General features: G+C 39.5%; 1 protein-coding gene across 1 annotated transcript in view; it reads left to right on the top strand.

The window, feature by feature from the left end:
• LOC149083568 (uncharacterized) overlaps window positions 1–16840 on the top strand; it is a 59402-nt gene that overhangs the window by 24965 nt on the left and 17597 nt on the right. The window contains exons 2-9 of the mRNA XM_089234087.1: window positions 7000–7086; window positions 7227–7306; window positions 9339–9491; window positions 9741–9876; window positions 9993–10138; window positions 12818–13014; window positions 13128–13244; window positions 13507–13647. Coding sequence (XP_089090213.1) covers window positions 7074–7086; window positions 7227–7306; window positions 9339–9491; window positions 9741–9876; window positions 9993–10138; window positions 12818–13014; window positions 13128–13244; window positions 13507–13647 — 983 coding nt within the window. The 5' untranslated portion in view covers window positions 7000–7073. The remainder of the gene's footprint in view (window positions 1–6999; window positions 7087–7226; window positions 7307–9338; window positions 9492–9740; window positions 9877–9992; window positions 10139–12817; window positions 13015–13127; window positions 13245–13506; window positions 13648–16840) is intronic.

Raw genomic sequence — 16840 nt, 5'->3', positions numbered from 1 at the left:
AATACGGTGTCTCAAAGAATACAGGACATGTCAGACGATGTTGAGAGCACAGTCATAAGCCACTGTGAATTTTTTTCTATCCAAGTTGACGGAAGTACCGACGTTGCGCAATATTCTGTGCCACTTGTAATTGTTAAGTACTGGAAAGAGAATTCGAAGTAAATTTTTTTATTTGTCACCCATCGAAGGGGTCGTACGACTGTTAAAGACTTATTTGAAGCAATTAATTATTATTCCCTTGAAAAATCTAGTGAACCGTTCGTCGTGGAGGTATGATTCCAATCTAAAAAATGCTCAAAAATCGTTTAAAAATTAACCTGTACCAGTTTTGAGAGTGAAAATACGCTATGTAAAACAAAATTTAGAAAAAAATTCAATTTTAATACGGTCCCGCCTGTGCCAGGACCGTAACTAGGCAGGTGCACCCGCACAGAGCCCACTTGGAAGGGGGCCCAGAATGGGACTAAATGGACCAGAAGGGACCTAAATTCAAATTCTTGCACGGGGCACAGGAACGGCTAACTACGGCCCTGTCTCTCCTGATTCCAACAAAAAAAATCTATGTTTATATGTGTCGCTATCTATGTTTATAATATTCGATGAGACATTTGAATTCCAAAAACGTAGGAAATTCTGGAAAAAAACAATACTATAAACTAACGGAAAATGCTTTTTCCCCATATTTATGCTGGTTTTTATCCCCCAATTTTTCACCGTTTTTTGAATTTAAATATCACTTCGAAACTTACAATCGTAGAATTTCTTTTGTTGTCCTCGGGGAAGGGGGAGGAGAAAGAGAGCAGAAACTTTATAATTAGGTTTTTGAGCACAGGGTGCCCATATAAAAAGTTTTTTTTTTTTTAATTTAACTGTACAACCTCTTGCAATATAAATGGCCTATGTGTGATCCACATGTTATTTAGATACTTTTGGTAATTGGAAGTATAAGTAGTACTGAAACGTGCGTTTCTCTGGGCCGTATGGGAGACGTTCAATTTATCTACTACTATCACTGTGGCAGCACTTGACAAGGAACACAACAAGAATTCCACAGAAACAAAGTTCGCATTAGATCAGCACCTCCTAGAGATAGAAGGTCTCCGCGCGGGTTGCCAAGTTCATCTGTAACGTCCTTAAGGCAACCTAGCAAGTTTGCGACATTTTGAACCACAATTCTAACTATTTCACTACCACCTATTTCATTTCTTCTTATTTTGGCTCAGAATCTTCCTGTTTGGCGCACAAATACCGCATGGTGATTGGATGTGGGGCATAGAAATCGCCAATTCTGAGCCCGATCATTTTTTTTCCCGCACAACGATGATACTGACACGGGCAGGGAAATTTTTTCCCTGAATATTCTCAGGAAAAATGGACTACTTGCTGACGTCACGAGCAGCGTGCGGAGGGCTATATCTAGGAGGTGCTGTTTGGACTCACAACACATACACGCGCATTCTGGCATATACCTATTCGTTAGAGGTTCCGTAGATGAAGATGAACGAGATGCATGTGCGGTTTAGCAGTATCAGTAGTATTATTTCATCCAACCGATACGTTTCGGGTAGAGACGAGGATGAACACAAAATCAAATCTTACGCGAGGAGAGCGAGAGAGGGCAGTCCAATCATTTCTCTCTGTCTTTCTTTTATCGTGTTAATCTTATATAAGTGTTACTCAAAGGATGGAAAAGTCGGAAATTTGGTGTAGCAACTTCGACTAGTGTAAGAGGGGGGTGGCAAAAAAAAAAAATTTGCATTGGCAAAACCATAATTCAGCATCAGGTTGACCCGTGTCTTACAAGAAACGGAGCTTGATGGCAGCCATCGGATAAATTTGGTCTGATAGCTTTGTATGGAATCTAGTCACAGAAGTAAATCTCGCCTTTCATTGATTAGTCGATGCGTCACGAAGAGGGATCCATAGCGACGGGAACAGCGCGCCAACCTTTTCGTTTCTTCTGCATATGCCTGGCGAAGCAATTAATCAACGTATCCAGAGCCATTAAGAGTCCTAATATAATCACCCTTTTTTGTGTCCACGCACGTGCATAAAAACGACTCGTTTTTGAAAGAACTCGTCGCATGTATTTAAACGCGGCCAGAAATTGTATTCAGTAGCCCCACCAAGTTTTGCATGTCTGCGATCAATACGTGCATGTTGGTGTTTGTTTAACGTCCGCGTTTCCGTGATCTTTTCCAGACAGCTCCACGGGTGGGTAATGGAAAGCAAGTCATTTAGGAAAGAGGTCTGGGGGAGGTGGGGAGTTCAATAATCTTGGGGCGTGATGGAAATTTCATCATGTTTATTTACATTCGGAACATTGATTGGCACATTGACATGTCAGGTTATTGGAGACCACGAATTCAATGAGAAATGCAGATCGAATCCCATCGCCAGCTGTGCAGTCGTGTGGGTATCGTGTTGGACTCTCATCGTTAGGATACAGGGTGGAACCCCCGTTGGCGGCACAGTGGTGGTCGGCTGATGTTGGTACCTTGCGGTTTTCGAACTTTAAGGAGCGAATGCGAGTTGGTCTCACTTTTGAAAAAGTCTCTCCGGAGGGAGAAAACAGACCTGCAGAAGAGTGTTCACCAATACGCATCTGCATGTGTGATTTCACATGCATAAAACTTCAATTTTACTCCTCCAGATTTCGATGAGGAGTGAAAATACTCCTTCAAATTGCAGGCATTTTTTAATGGACTTGTTTTTCTGTACGTTTCACATTAAAAAAATATCCAAATTTAAAAAATATCCGTTAAAATTTTGGAAAGGAGTGATTACTCTCCAAAATTATTTTTTCGGATGAAACTGCTACAGAATGATACTTACATGAAAATTCAAGCCTTCACCCTTCTCACTTCAAAATATGGAAAACAGGTGGCAGCACCGGCAAGAACACGAAACACATCTGTGACAACATCAATACGTTAGTGACCCTCACACACAACACTCAGAACCAGGGCCGTAACTAGGACTTTGCCGCCCGGGCCAAGCATTATATTGCCACCCTCACAACTTTAAAATTCGATAATTTTATAACGGTATTTTTTGTTCCCAATCTAAAACTGCCACCCGGGGCAGTTGCCCCCCTCCTGTCACGACCCTGCTCAGAACACATATTCTGGCATGTGCCGATTCGTTAGAAATTCCGCAGAGGAATGTGTGCGAGGTAGATGTACGGTTAGACCATCTACGGTCGCCCGTTGCACTTGATTCATTCGATTCATCGATTTACATAATTTATTTTACGATGCACTGTATGTATTTGACAAATCAATAAATTCTCGTTTCGCCGGAGATGTCCCGGTCCCCCCATCCTTTGGGGCCGATGTGCTTACGCTGCTTCTTACAACAGAGTATCAGACTCGCGCGATTTTCTCCAGTAAGGTTAAGCAGCAGCAGCAGTAGTATGAACCATCGACTTACGAGTGTTGATTTACTTGTTGACTCACCATTATTGTCGAAACTTGAATTGAGTTTGGTACATTTATTTTCATTTATTAATCATCGACTTTCATGCGCGATCCAAGATATTTCTCATTCTTGATGGGGGGGGGGGGGGAGTGATTAGAACCCATATTTGGACATTCTCCCGAAATTGTCCTGCTTTTCCAAAACCACAGTTGAAAAGGAAAAGATTTAATTCGTAAGGATGAGAAAAAAAAGTTGCGAAACAAGATCAGTGCTGCATGATACAGTCGATGTTAGATATTTTGCCGGACCAAATAAATCTCAGTGTTCTGCATTATTCTGGTTGGCGCTTATACAGTGATAGTATAGGCCTCCACGTTGACAGCGATGTTGGTAATTGAGCAGACACGGGCGCCTCGTGATGATAAGATTTGATGTTGTGTTTTTAAAGGGTAAAAATGGCAGTTGATTGGCAGACACTTCGAGCGAGGGGACGGGGCAGAAAATCATTTTGCTCGAAGACCCTTAGTGCTGTTAGGATGGCCCTGGTTGAATCTAATTTATTACTCGATAGAATACCTAATATGTACCACACCCACTATGTAGTCCTGATCTTGCTCCTCCTAGTTTTTTTTTTTTATTTATTTAAAGGAAATTTTTGTGGAGCGAACGATTTACCCTCATCAACGGGGTTTTTTTTTTCAAAAAATCCGTAAGCGATTTTAATAGCAAGGCTGAAATACGGGATGCGGTAGCCCAGGTCGATAAGGTACAACAGAAACGGCGAAAAAATGGCTACAGACAGCCAGGGTTGTTTGGTTTAAACCACGGTTTTAACCAAGTGGTTTTTTTCAAAAAATCAAATAAAAGTTGCCTGAATATCTTTTTTTTTCCTTGACAAATATCATATTTGTTCATTACTAGCCAAAAACTTTTTTCATTCTTACCACATTTTATATTCTTGGGGTACATTCAGGTGGTATATCTACCATCATTAAATGGTGATAGAACCATATTTAATGATGATATACCATCATTCATTTTGCAATGCTTTAAGTGGTTTTTTTCCCAAAAAGACTCATAAAAGTGGCCTGAATATATATTTTTTTCATGTAAAGTATTTTAGTTATTTAAAGTTATATACAGAAGCCGAAATTTCTCATTCTTACCACATTTTCTAACCTTTGGCTAAATTCTGATGCTCTATCTTTAGCAAATTCATTAATAAGGATTGCATCACATCTATTATAAATGTAGTGGTGTATTGTCTCACTTGGTTTCTCCTTCACAAAGAAGCAGCAACAGTAGTGACACCATCATGCTAGGGGCAGGTGGTCTTATAATCCAATAAAGACAGCAGCTGTCTTTATTAAAGAACAAAGACCAGTGTACACACTAGTAGTTACATTACCTCACAGACATTTTCATTTTCTTTCCAATAAGAAGTAGCACATCTCACACTGTAGGCCTATCTTACCCAGTCTTAATATTCAATAGTTTTTTAATACTTTCATGGTATGGTATAATTTCATGGTATACTTTCATAACCTTTCATGGTTAAGCCCAGTTAATCAAAGTTCTATTGTATAGTAGTAACAGATTTATGAAAAATAATCAGTTATATACAGGGTAATTATAATTAAAGTTTTGATTCTAAAACTATACAATAAGTACTGTTCAGACTGACTTGAAATTTGCATGGATACTCTCGAAGCAATGGAAATTTCTTTGGCAAAAGGAAAAAATGTGCAAAATGTGGAAGTAGATGATGCTGTACTTGGCCAGCAGTATAATCTATTGTGCGCTGCCACATCATTTCGGCACTTTAACAGCATCAGTGTGAGGATAGAACAACTTTTATCAAGATGCACATTGTAATACCAGCGAAGCAGCTGCTGAAGAACTATTTTGACAATAACGGGATGACATGACACCTGGCCGGCAGCCAGTTCACCTAACCTTAACCTTAACCCTTGCAACTTCTGGCTGGGTGGGGGGGACCTAAAAATGTTATGTTAACAGTGGTCGGATTGCAAACTTTGGTGAATTACAAGCTCCAATGTCCCCCCTATACGTTAGAAGTTCCTCAGGAATATTAGCGTGGGGCGCGTTTGGTTTAATAAAGGTGAATTGCAAGTGCATCCACATCATGACCATGGCATACTCTTGATCTGCTGTTGAACAAGCATTTTTGTGCTTTCACCTCATAGCCAGAGCACGGTGGACAACATATTTAACATTTCTTGAGTAAGTTGTAGTTATTTGTTCAATTACATTTTTTTGTGATGTTTCCATGAACTGAAATCGTGCAATGGTAATTAAGTTATCATTTTGCCCTGACTGGCTATCTTGTCCATTCTGTGAGCGAATTTCCGTGTTGGATAAGTACAGTGTGTCGTTAAATTTACGTTTTTAAGTATAGTATATATAAACGTATATATATACGTTTTTAAGTATAGTATAATATAAAATATATTTTTCCCCCTTCGCCATATAAAATTTCATTGCTTCAGGAATATTCATGTAAATTTTCAAGTTATTGTGACAATAGTTCTTTTTTTTACAACGTTTTGAAAAATCAGTACTTTAGTTAAAATCACCATGTATATTGTAAATCATTGCTAATTAATCTGCATTATTTATGCTTCATTAAATATATTATATTCACCTATTTTTTAATATAGTTTTTGCAAAATAGCTTTCTAATTAAGCATACTGAAAGGTAACTAAAGAAAACATCTTTATATTATATGGTTAATAATAACACTAATGGCCGTATTCACCGACAGAGTTTAAACTACGATCGCAGGTAAAGACACGGATTGGTTAAAATCCTCGATTTAGCCAATCCGTTTCGATCTTCAATCCTTTCACTTGCGCGATTGCAGTTTAAACTGTGTTGATGAATACGCAGTAAGAATTTTCAAACACAAGTTTTCAAAAATAATTTTTGTTAAAATGTAAGAAATATTTATTGATTAATTAATATGGGAATATATAGAAGTTTGAATGATGTTTCAGAAATTTTATTTTTTTAATGTTAATTTTTAACGTTAACTATTTAAAACAAAAAAACTGGTTTAAACCAAAAAAAAAACCCCGGTTTTTTGGTTTTTTACCAACTCTGTAACAGAACACATTGCTACCGCAGGAAGTCCCCATCACGGGGTTATTGCATCGTCCACTCGACAAGATACATGGAAAGAAAATATGTAGAACATTGCCGAACAGGATGAGGGAAGCCCATCACAGTCGATGGAGATCGATTAGAGACAGACCACATCAAGCTGCTTCCCAGTGTATGGTTTATGAGCTTTTTATTCATCATGTAAGGATTTTAATTTCCAGACATGTCGAACCACATGGTGTTGCTGTTGTGTTTATTATTATTATTATTATTATTATCATCATAAATTTTTATGTGTCATCAGTGGTTATCAGTGTGATCAACCAGTAGTTAGTGAGTGGTAGTTATCGAAACCTTTTGAGACTTTTCCATGGGAAACAAAAACACTCATTTTGCATGATTTTTAAAACGTTCGTTTCAGTGATTAATTAATTTTTTTTTTTCGGTATCTATAGGTCTACACATAACTTTATTCTGCAACAGTCATCATCGGAGTAAATATATTCAATGCCTTGTCTTCATCTTTGAAATGGACGCATCTGGTAAGCTTCGTTTTTTATTCGTTTGACATGAAGTATAAAAATTATATAATTATGCACTCGATATTCATGTCACTGCTACAAGAAATCTTTGACTGGCGCACCATCTAGACTATTGAAAAAGAAAACCTTGTATTTTTCAGTATTGTCACCACCTTCGGAATCAGCTATCGAGCTTAAACCATGCGCTATATGTGGCCGCACCTTCCGTCAAGATACATTGGTAAATGATCTTCCCTTCCGTGTATTACGTCAGTGACATCTTAATACCATGAGTTGTAATTACTGAGTAATGTAGCAACTGCATATAACACCGAAGTGCCACCGAATTCCGATTGCCTACCTAGTAACCATCTCCGGCTTATTGAGTCGAGGTTTCAACCATTGCGTTTAAATGCGCCAATGGTATCGCTCACGAAATATTAGATGCAAACAGAATCACCGGTGCAGAATGAACTCTTTTCTCCACACAGTGTCTCAACTATTCTCGATATGATTCACGTCCGAGCTCCTGGAATGGGAGACCCATTCATTACAGAGAAGTCGGTAGTACGTTGCTTGAACTAGGCATTAGCCGACCGGAACCCCCGTAAGTAGAACGATTATCACGGTCTTTCGGCCCTGACCAACCTGAAGACCATACAGTGGATTGAGAGTTACATGGTTCATCTACTGACTCACTGAGCCAGTCGGCATTCAGTCAGGTGGTAATCTGAGCCAATTTCTGTCCTTGATGACGACATACAGCCGAGACGTCTCCGACTACGGTCATTCTAGGCAAATTTCATTATCTGTCTAGTTTGTGATGCTCGTATCCCATAATCCAGGGATGATTATGGGATACGCGCGCGTAGCGGCGCGCTCCATCATCTCAGAATGATCTCGATTTTTTTTTCAAGGAAATTTTTAACGTGAAATTTTTAAAATGACATATAGATGGCGTACCGTATATATATATTCTAGGGTTTTTTTTTAATATTTTTTTATTATTTCTCTATTTTCTTAAACGATTGCTACGTGAGGTGATTGTACATTGTTGAGTGATGGTAGAGTGCCTGCCTTCCACGATCGTTCTTTTCCTTGGTAATTGTGGGTTCAATCCCAGATTCTTTGTTCGTATCACACTTTATTTTAGATTTTATAAAATAATGAAACCCGTACAAAAAAAAACGTAACGCCAAGAGACTAAAATAATATTCCATTTAGACAGGTTTCCATTTTATAAAGGTGTATATACACACACACACGTAAAAGCATTAATCAATAAAGGGACTATTTTTTAATTCCGTCGAAGACATGTTTCCGTCAAATAAAGTGTCCATATTAAATAGGTTTCACTGCACGGTGATGCTTTGACTTACGAAGTTTTCGGCTAACGAACGTTATTTCCCTCCGGAACCAATTATCTTCGTTAGCCGAGGCATCGCTATTTGCAACGTATGATTTTGCGTACGGATCTGTCTTTCGCAAAAGACAATTGAAAAAAAGGGAAATCCTTTTTATTCAGCCGTTTTGAGAGCAGCGATTTTGCGACTATTTATCGCAGCCTATGGGTTAATATTATCGAATGCGAAAAAAATCCTGGTTTTCTGCTGGTTTCAAACATTGGACTCCTGAAACCGCTATTTGGCGGTGATCTAAGGAGTGTAAAACTATCACAAAGAGGCTCTGCCACCGAAGTGATTTTAACTTACTGTCCCGAAGGACGTGGTTATGGCAGAAAAAAATTCCAGCCAATGACCCGGAGATGGGCGAGTCTCCCTCCCTCCTCAATCAAGCACTCAGTCTAAATCAGAGCTTTCCCCATTTTGTTTTGTCGGAAATACTACTTTTCCACACACCAACTTCGGTAATATCACCATACAGTAATTTACTACCGATAGATTTGGGTCGGAAATGAAGGCCCCATCTATTTTTGTTTGCCTCAGGTTCATCGGGAAACATCTTGGTATGTGTGTTCTTTCCTACAGGATTGAACCTGCTCACCTGACAGAAACCTTCATAATGGTAAACGATCATCATCACCCGGCCCCACTTGGGCGCTAGTCGGAAATACTGTTTCGACTCACTACTGGCAATTGCTACTGTTTATAGCGCCCTCACGTGATCGAATACGAAGAAAACATGCTATGAGATTTCTACTTCTAATTATACAACCCCTAATTCCGTGGCACTTCAGCGTGTTATCACATTTCGTATTTAAAAGAAATAGGCAATGTTTTGTTTGCTCTATATTCCTCGATTCATGTTCACAGGAGAGACATCAGCGGATATGTCAAAAGACATCCGAGAAGAAACGCAAAGTTTTCGACTCTAAGAAGCAAAGGGCGTTGGCGACAGAAGACCCTAATGATACAGTGAAGACTGGACAGTCTTTCGAAATCAAAGCAAACACGAAAAATGGACAGGTAAGTGATGATGGTTTCTGCTGAATTATGACAAACATGACTGGACAGGTCAACCTAGTGATGGTGACCAGGTGAGCCAAACGAGTTCTGAGTCAAAGGGAACTTTCAAATGGTCGTGGTGGGGATGGAAATTGGGACCAAAATATTTGAAACGCTTTGTGGATTGATCGGTTGACAAATCGTCCCAGCAGTATTTTAAGTATTGGGATATCAGTAGATAGTGTATATAACTGTCTTTCGTTTCTGTAGAAATCCAAAGAAAAGCCCAAAAAGAAGTCGAATTGGCGAGAAAAACACGAGGATCTGATCAGAACAATTCGAAGGTCCAGGGAGAGTGATAAGGATGACGGCAACTCGAGGGAAACCAAAAGCCACGTACCTTCAGGTAACTTGGACGTAATAGAGATATAAAAAGTCGCGAGGGAATCTTTTAAAACTATGATACGCGTTAAGTAATTAATTTTTTTTACACGATTTTTTTTTTCTGTCTCTATGTTTCAGATTACGTGCAGTGCCCAGGCTGTCAAAGGCATTTCAACCAACGCGCAGCCGAGCGTCACATCCCCTGGTGCCAGGAGAAACAGCAACAGGCTATGAAGACAAACGCCGCGAAGGACGCCAAGGAAAAACTTTTCGCTCGTGTCAAAGTGAGATCGTCACAAGTCGCCCCCATACCTTTATGTTGCAACATACGGCACCCTACAATAATTTTCTGGACATCCACGTAGATTATCAGTGGGTAGTTTGGTCTCAGACCACCGACTGTTGTTCGTGCTAATATTAAGGACAATGAGTGAATTGAAATATTTTCTATGCCATTGACATCTGAACAAAAGCACTTTTCCCTCACATTCCTGAGGGTAATCATGGGTTTGCGAGAAAAAGTGATTTTGAGGATGAGAGCCAGAAATTTTCCATGATGTGATTATTTAAATAAGCATATATATAATTAAAACTGAGACTGTTTTATGTTAGTGCGTGCATCCATGCTGACGAATCGTTAGCCGAATCCGTATCCGAAAACCGAAAAAGTAAAATCACGAAAAATATCTTCGTTAGCCGGAAAATCCGTAAGTCGAGGCGTTCGTTAGCAGAGTTATTACTGTATTTATATGAATTTGTGGGACACCCTGTATATGTAGTTGCGGTGCTTGATATACGTAGGTGTTTGGAGAATTATTGATACGGGGTGTTTGAGAAAACACTCGTCGTAAACTGATGTATCGTGTATTTCGATTTTTTAGGATCAATCAATAATCAATCTTATTCATGCTTGTGTATTATATGTGTTTTGCTTCGTGTATTGACATTCTTACAATCAGAAATGTCTACGAATTTTTTTTTTGTGATTACCAATTGGAATACTTGATGCCGAAGTACAGATTAAAAATAAAATACAGTATATACCCGAAATACATACAGAAAATAAAATGGAATATGAAAAAAAGAAAATTATAGTTGCAATTTTGACTAACAGATGGCATTACAGTCATTCCATTTCACGACTCCTTTCTGTAGGGCAGCGGTTCTCAACCGGTGCTCCGCGGAGCCCTTGGGGCTTCTTGTGCACTCTTCAGGGGCTTCGCGGCAGCTCGACGAAAATATTAAAAAAACAGTAAAATTTTGAAAAATTATAAATATTTTTAAACAGTAAAAATAAATCAGTAACTTTAATGGGTAATTAAAAATGAGCCTACAGGGCTCCGCCATAGAATTTGTCTTACTAAAAAGGCGAGTCAAAAAAGGTTGAGAACCGCTGCTGCAGGGTTACCAACCGTCCTCCTTTTTGATGTCATTTCAAGCGTCCTCCGAAATTCGCACTTTTGCCCTTTAAGATTTCCGGAATTATTTCCCTTCTTTTTTCTGGGGAAAATGTTTTTTCACCATTTTGAAACATACACTGGGGGAAAATAAAATCCCAACACCAAGGAGGAGTTGTGCTAGATCATAGTTTCCCAACCTTTTTTGCCCCATCGCCCCCTTCTTCAGAAATGTTTTTCTCCCATCGCCCCAACGCAGATTGCGTTGGAGCCTATGTTATACCCGTAGCTCCTTCCGCCCCCTGGAACATTCCATCTCTTCCAAGGGGGCGTTAACGCTCACGTTGCTAGATGAATATTGGAATTTTATTTTCCGCCAGTGTATATTTCTTCACTGATATGAGCGTTTTTGTTGGGTTTTTCCACACGCATTCACCAATAGCCGTCGAAATTCCTAAAATTCTTTCTGTTTCTGCTTTTTTGCGCGTAGGTTTCTGTTTTAAAGTAGGGGAAAATTATCTTGTTGGCCGGTTTTTTATTGGTCGGAACAGTGACGCCATCGATTGGAAAGATTGGAATAAGTGACGTCATAAGGGTGCGTACGCGGATGTCCTTTCTCAGGGGTTGCCCCCCCCCCCATGACTTTTGCCCCACCGTCGCCACAGTGGTGGTCGGCTGAAGTTGGTTTTCTGTGGTTCCCAACTTTGAGGCGCAAATGCGAGGCGATCTCCCCGTTAAAACGTCTCGCCACAGAGAGCAACAGTCCTACAAACAGTACAAATATTCAGTCACTACACATCACTCACTTCACTTCTGAGATATAGATGGCAGCACTGAAAAATCATACACAACACTAGATACGCACTCAGACTGTTAGGTACACACACAGTTACACCTCCGGCACAGCTCACTAGGTAGTAAATCGCCCATAAATGGTGATAGACCTGAGTTGTACTCGGTTTGAAAGAAAGAAAGAAAGACTTTTGCAAATACATTAAAAATGTTTTATATATATACAAATATATATTTTTTCATACATTGAGTACATGTTCTTTGCCCCCCCCCCCCCCCAGAAAAATTGAAATGACGGCCCTGCCTTTATAGGGTCATTTGAGCATCATTGTTTACAGCAATATTCCTCAAACGCCGTATCAGCTTGAGCGCTACATGAGAGAGGCATACGCATCCATTGTGGTAGAGTCATTGTAGGGAAGTGGCTTCGCGAAACCCACTCTTCACTGTTGTCACCTATTTCGAATCCACCGTTCTGTGATTTGTCCCATGTTTGCAGAGGACGATATCAATCACCACTGACGCCATCTATTAGTCATAGTTGTAACTAACTCCACAAACCAGATTAAATTAAATTCCAGGCCTGTCTATTAAACACAAATTACTTGTTTCATCTTTTTATCTATCACTGTTTCCAACTTACGTCCATTCAAAGTTAGACAGTCCTCTCTAAAGTACCCTTTAGGCACCCAATATATATATATATATATGATTGATAGTGATTTTTAAATGATCCATTTCAATTTACTGCATCTTGATTTTCTACCTCTACAGTACAAAGTACCAACACCCGGGCGAGCGAAGAAAACGGTTCCAAAGCCCAAAACCGCCAACGCTGTAGTTGCACCAACGGCATCCACAGAAAACAGCAGGTACCCAGAACGAGAGAAAGCCGCTTATTCCTCGCCGCCGTCATTCATGGATAACAGGAATGCTTCGAGGAAGAACAAAGGTTCTTACATGCCCAGGAGGTCAGTAGCAATTGTCTGAAGAACGTCTGTGATCAGTATATTAAGTGTCCCACTGTGTCTGCTGAACTTCAGACGTGAAACAGCTACTAATATTTCTCATGCAATCGTTACAGGGAACCAAGAAGTATCAGCATGGGACGTGAAACGAAATCCACGACACCCACCGAATCGGACTCATTGAAGCACATCATCAAATTCAAAGACAGATTTCCAAATCATAACGGCAAAAGGCAAGTTTTGCTATATAGTACACAACGCATTCCGTCATAGCGCCCCCTACCAACACCCAGGCGATGCTCTGCACATAAAAGGCTGACAGGGCTCCAACCTTGAGGCCTGGAATGAATCAGTTTTCTTAAGCTATAAATAAACTCCAAAAGGGGCCCCCCCCCATGGTTTAGGAATTCCGGCTCTTTGACTATACACACATTACATATATGTAAAACGAGATTTCTCGAGACGACATCGATATATTCTGGTTTTTTCTTGCAGAGGAATGGACTTGGAAGATTCCTTCAGCACAGAGCAACTCCAAGAATTACTTCGCTGTAGCAAATTGAGCGATGGGAGGTGTCCAAAGACGGTCCCTGGCGTTAGGTTACTAGGATCACGAATGAACAACTGGAACTCAGAGTAAGAACTTTCATGCTTTCCCTTTTTCACTACATCAATCTACCATTTTACAGACCAAACAATTTGAACTACGTGTTTCAATTTTGTATTCATGGCCCACCACGTATTCACGTCTATTGTATAGATTTAATAAAACGTCAATGCATAGAATACTCGCTTATGATGCGAACAGGGCCGGAACTAAAGGGGGTGGGAGGGGGCAACTGCCCCGGTTGGAAAAATTTAAGGGGGGTGGTAGTTTTAGGTGGGAACAAAGAGCACCCTTATAAAATTATCGAATTTTAAAGTTGTGGGGACGGCGAAAATCCTAGCTACGGTCCTGGTTATGAAAACATGTTGACGTTAATGTTAGAAACGCGATATACGTGTGGTTGACATTGTCAAAAACGGGAAATGTTTCGTAATATTGTTTCAGGGCAGGTTCCGATACTATTACGGTACATGAAACTCTGGGAATTTCTAAAAAGTCGGAACATACCGAACATCTGAGTGTATGTGTGTGATTTAATTCCTAATCTTTACTAGAATCAGGAATGAAGGGTATTTGCATAATTTATTAATTGCGTTTTTCTAAATATGGCCATAAATATAAAATCACGTTTTCCACGTTCATTTTTTCCCATGAAATATTTTTAGCAGACTTGCTGTACAACTGTATAATTCACCAAGAATCATTTATAAGCAGAGCCCGGAAGTTCAGGCGCTAAAAATGGTTGAAATAGGCAGGCAAGAAAGCACCAAAAATGCCTAAATAGGCAATAACCTCAAGGGGGTATGGATGATGCTTACGTCATCAACCACCCTTTATAAAAATATGGAATATTCTTAACGGCATCGCCAAAAACTTTAAAAAAGCTTTCGCCAATTTTTAGGCACCTAAACTAACATTCTACCTATTGATAAGTCCCCTACAGAGCCACTTTAGTGATCTCCAAATGTTTCGCGAATACAAGTGATCTGGAAATGTGTCCGGGACGCTTAAGTGCTTTGGAACTGTGTCACGTATCACTCAAGTGGTCCGCAATTATGCCGCGGATCACGTAAGTAATCTGAGAATGTGTCATGGGTAGCTCGAGTGATGTAGAACCGCACTGGGGACCGCTTAAGTGCTCCACAACTGTGCCACATGTCACTCAAGGAATCTCTAAATGTGCCACGGATCACTCAAGTGTTCTGGAACTGTGTCCGGTTCACATAAGTGATCTGTGAATGTGCCACGGGCCTACTTGAGTGATCTGTGAATGTACCACGGGCCACTTAAATGCTCTGGAATTGTGCCTCTGGTCACTTAGGGATCATTCAAGTATTGCGTCAGCATCAGGGGGGGGAAGGAGGGGGTTTCGGATTAGCTGACTTTTGATGACGGGGGGGGGGGTGTTTGAAGGTTGCTTATGTCATCAACCACCCTTTTTGAAGATATGAAATATTCTAAGCTGCTGACGAAATTTTGCTGACAGGGGGTTGGGGTCAGTGTTTTGCTGACTTTTGCTGACAAGGTGGGAGGTGGTCAAAAATGGCTAAAAATTTGCTTACGTAATACATGAATGGCCCCTTAAGCGATCTGTAAATGTGCCGCTTAGTTCATTTTTACAGAATTAGGTTTGAGGGGGCAGGCCACATCAGATAACTCACATGGCCACATTTGGTCCGCGGGTCAAGGGCCGTGTATGGCCATATATGACTTAGACGACCGGTCGCAATGAATTTTTTGAAAAGAAATTTTGAGTTCTTAGCCTTCAAATAGTATTGAAATCAATAGAAATTGATTATAATAACAAACACACATATAAAGGTTTTTTTTTTCGAAACTTTAATATTAAAAACATTACATTAAAAATAAATTTTTGATCATCTGGATGGCGATGGCACGAGCCCCCCCCCCTACGCCCCCTTCCCCCTGCGTACGTCTCTGATCCCACCAATGCGTTAGGAGGTAGGGGGCAGCGCTGACGAAATTTTCCTGACAAGGGGAAAGGGGGGTTAGAGTTTTGGTGACTTTTGCTGACAAGAGGGATTAAAAACGGCTAAAAAATTTGCTGACGTAATACTTGAACGGCCCCTAATTTGAAAATAATTATTAAAACCCGTTAAAGAAATAACTTCATGCACAGTACTTGATTGCCTGATTATATATTTTTCGTCGAAAGATGTCTTGAAAACATCACCCTCGCTTATAACGACACCTCGGTTATAACAACAAAGTTTTTTGTAATCGTGTATGTCGTTATAACCGAGTTTGCCTGTAACTCATCACTGAGCAATTCATTTAATTTCGTACTGATAGACATGATGTGGAACTAGTAGACCAGATGCCTTCAACGCATAGTACCGCAGGCCACATGTCACTCCCGAAACTTTTTTGAAGTGGCCCGCTGATGTCTCTTCGCAGAAATCAGGCAGGCCTACAACACGCTACTGACAAACCATGAAAATTCAAGCATTTCCATCTTTACTTCAGAAAATGGAAGCCAGATGGCAGCATGAACACAAAACAAACGCAACCCAAGAACATAAATACGTTAGGAGCCAAGCATGCACTCAGAACACACATTCCGGCATGTGCCGATTCGTTAGAAATTCCGTAGAGGAATGTGTACGAGGTGCATGTTCGGTTAAGTAATAGTAGTGGCGCGCTTACGAAAAGGCTTTTATAGAGTTTTAGCCATCGTAGAAAAAATATTGATAAAAAAATTGATTTCACATAACTAGTGAACGAAAAAAATTCAAAATTACTTTTATAAAACATAGATAACTCAGACTTTTTATAAACTCAGAACTAGAGAGAAATAATTGCAGAACTGATGGGAATTGATTTCATAATTATTGAAAGAAATAATTGCACAATTGTTTTCCCCAATATTCTTGGAAATTCATAATTAGTACGAAAAATATTTCCATAAATATATTTTCAAAATTGATGGAAATTCATTCTTTTATTCTATTTCGGGATCAATGAAAATTCGTAGTCAATGAAAAATAATTTCAGAATTGATAAAATAATTTCAGAGAATTAATGAAATCCACATTCAATGACAAAATGATTACCGAATTAATGGAAATTACTGTTTAACGACAAAATATTCAGAATTTAAGAAAACTTTCATATTTAATGGAAAATAAATCAGAATTAAGGAAAATTGATGATTAATGAAGGAAAAGTCTCACAATAAATGAAATTATAAAATAATGTAGG

The sequence above is a fragment of the Pholcus phalangioides genome, unplaced genomic scaffold, assembly GCF_987345545.1.
Source record: "Pholcus phalangioides strain wild (caught in Gottingen) unplaced genomic scaffold, Ppha-v1.0 ptg000008l_1, whole genome shotgun sequence".
Lineage (NCBI taxonomy): Eukaryota > Metazoa > Arthropoda > Arachnida > Araneae > Pholcidae > Pholcus > Pholcus phalangioides.
Note: the sequence above shows the minus strand (reverse complement) of the source record. Positions and strands in the feature narration are given on the sequence as shown.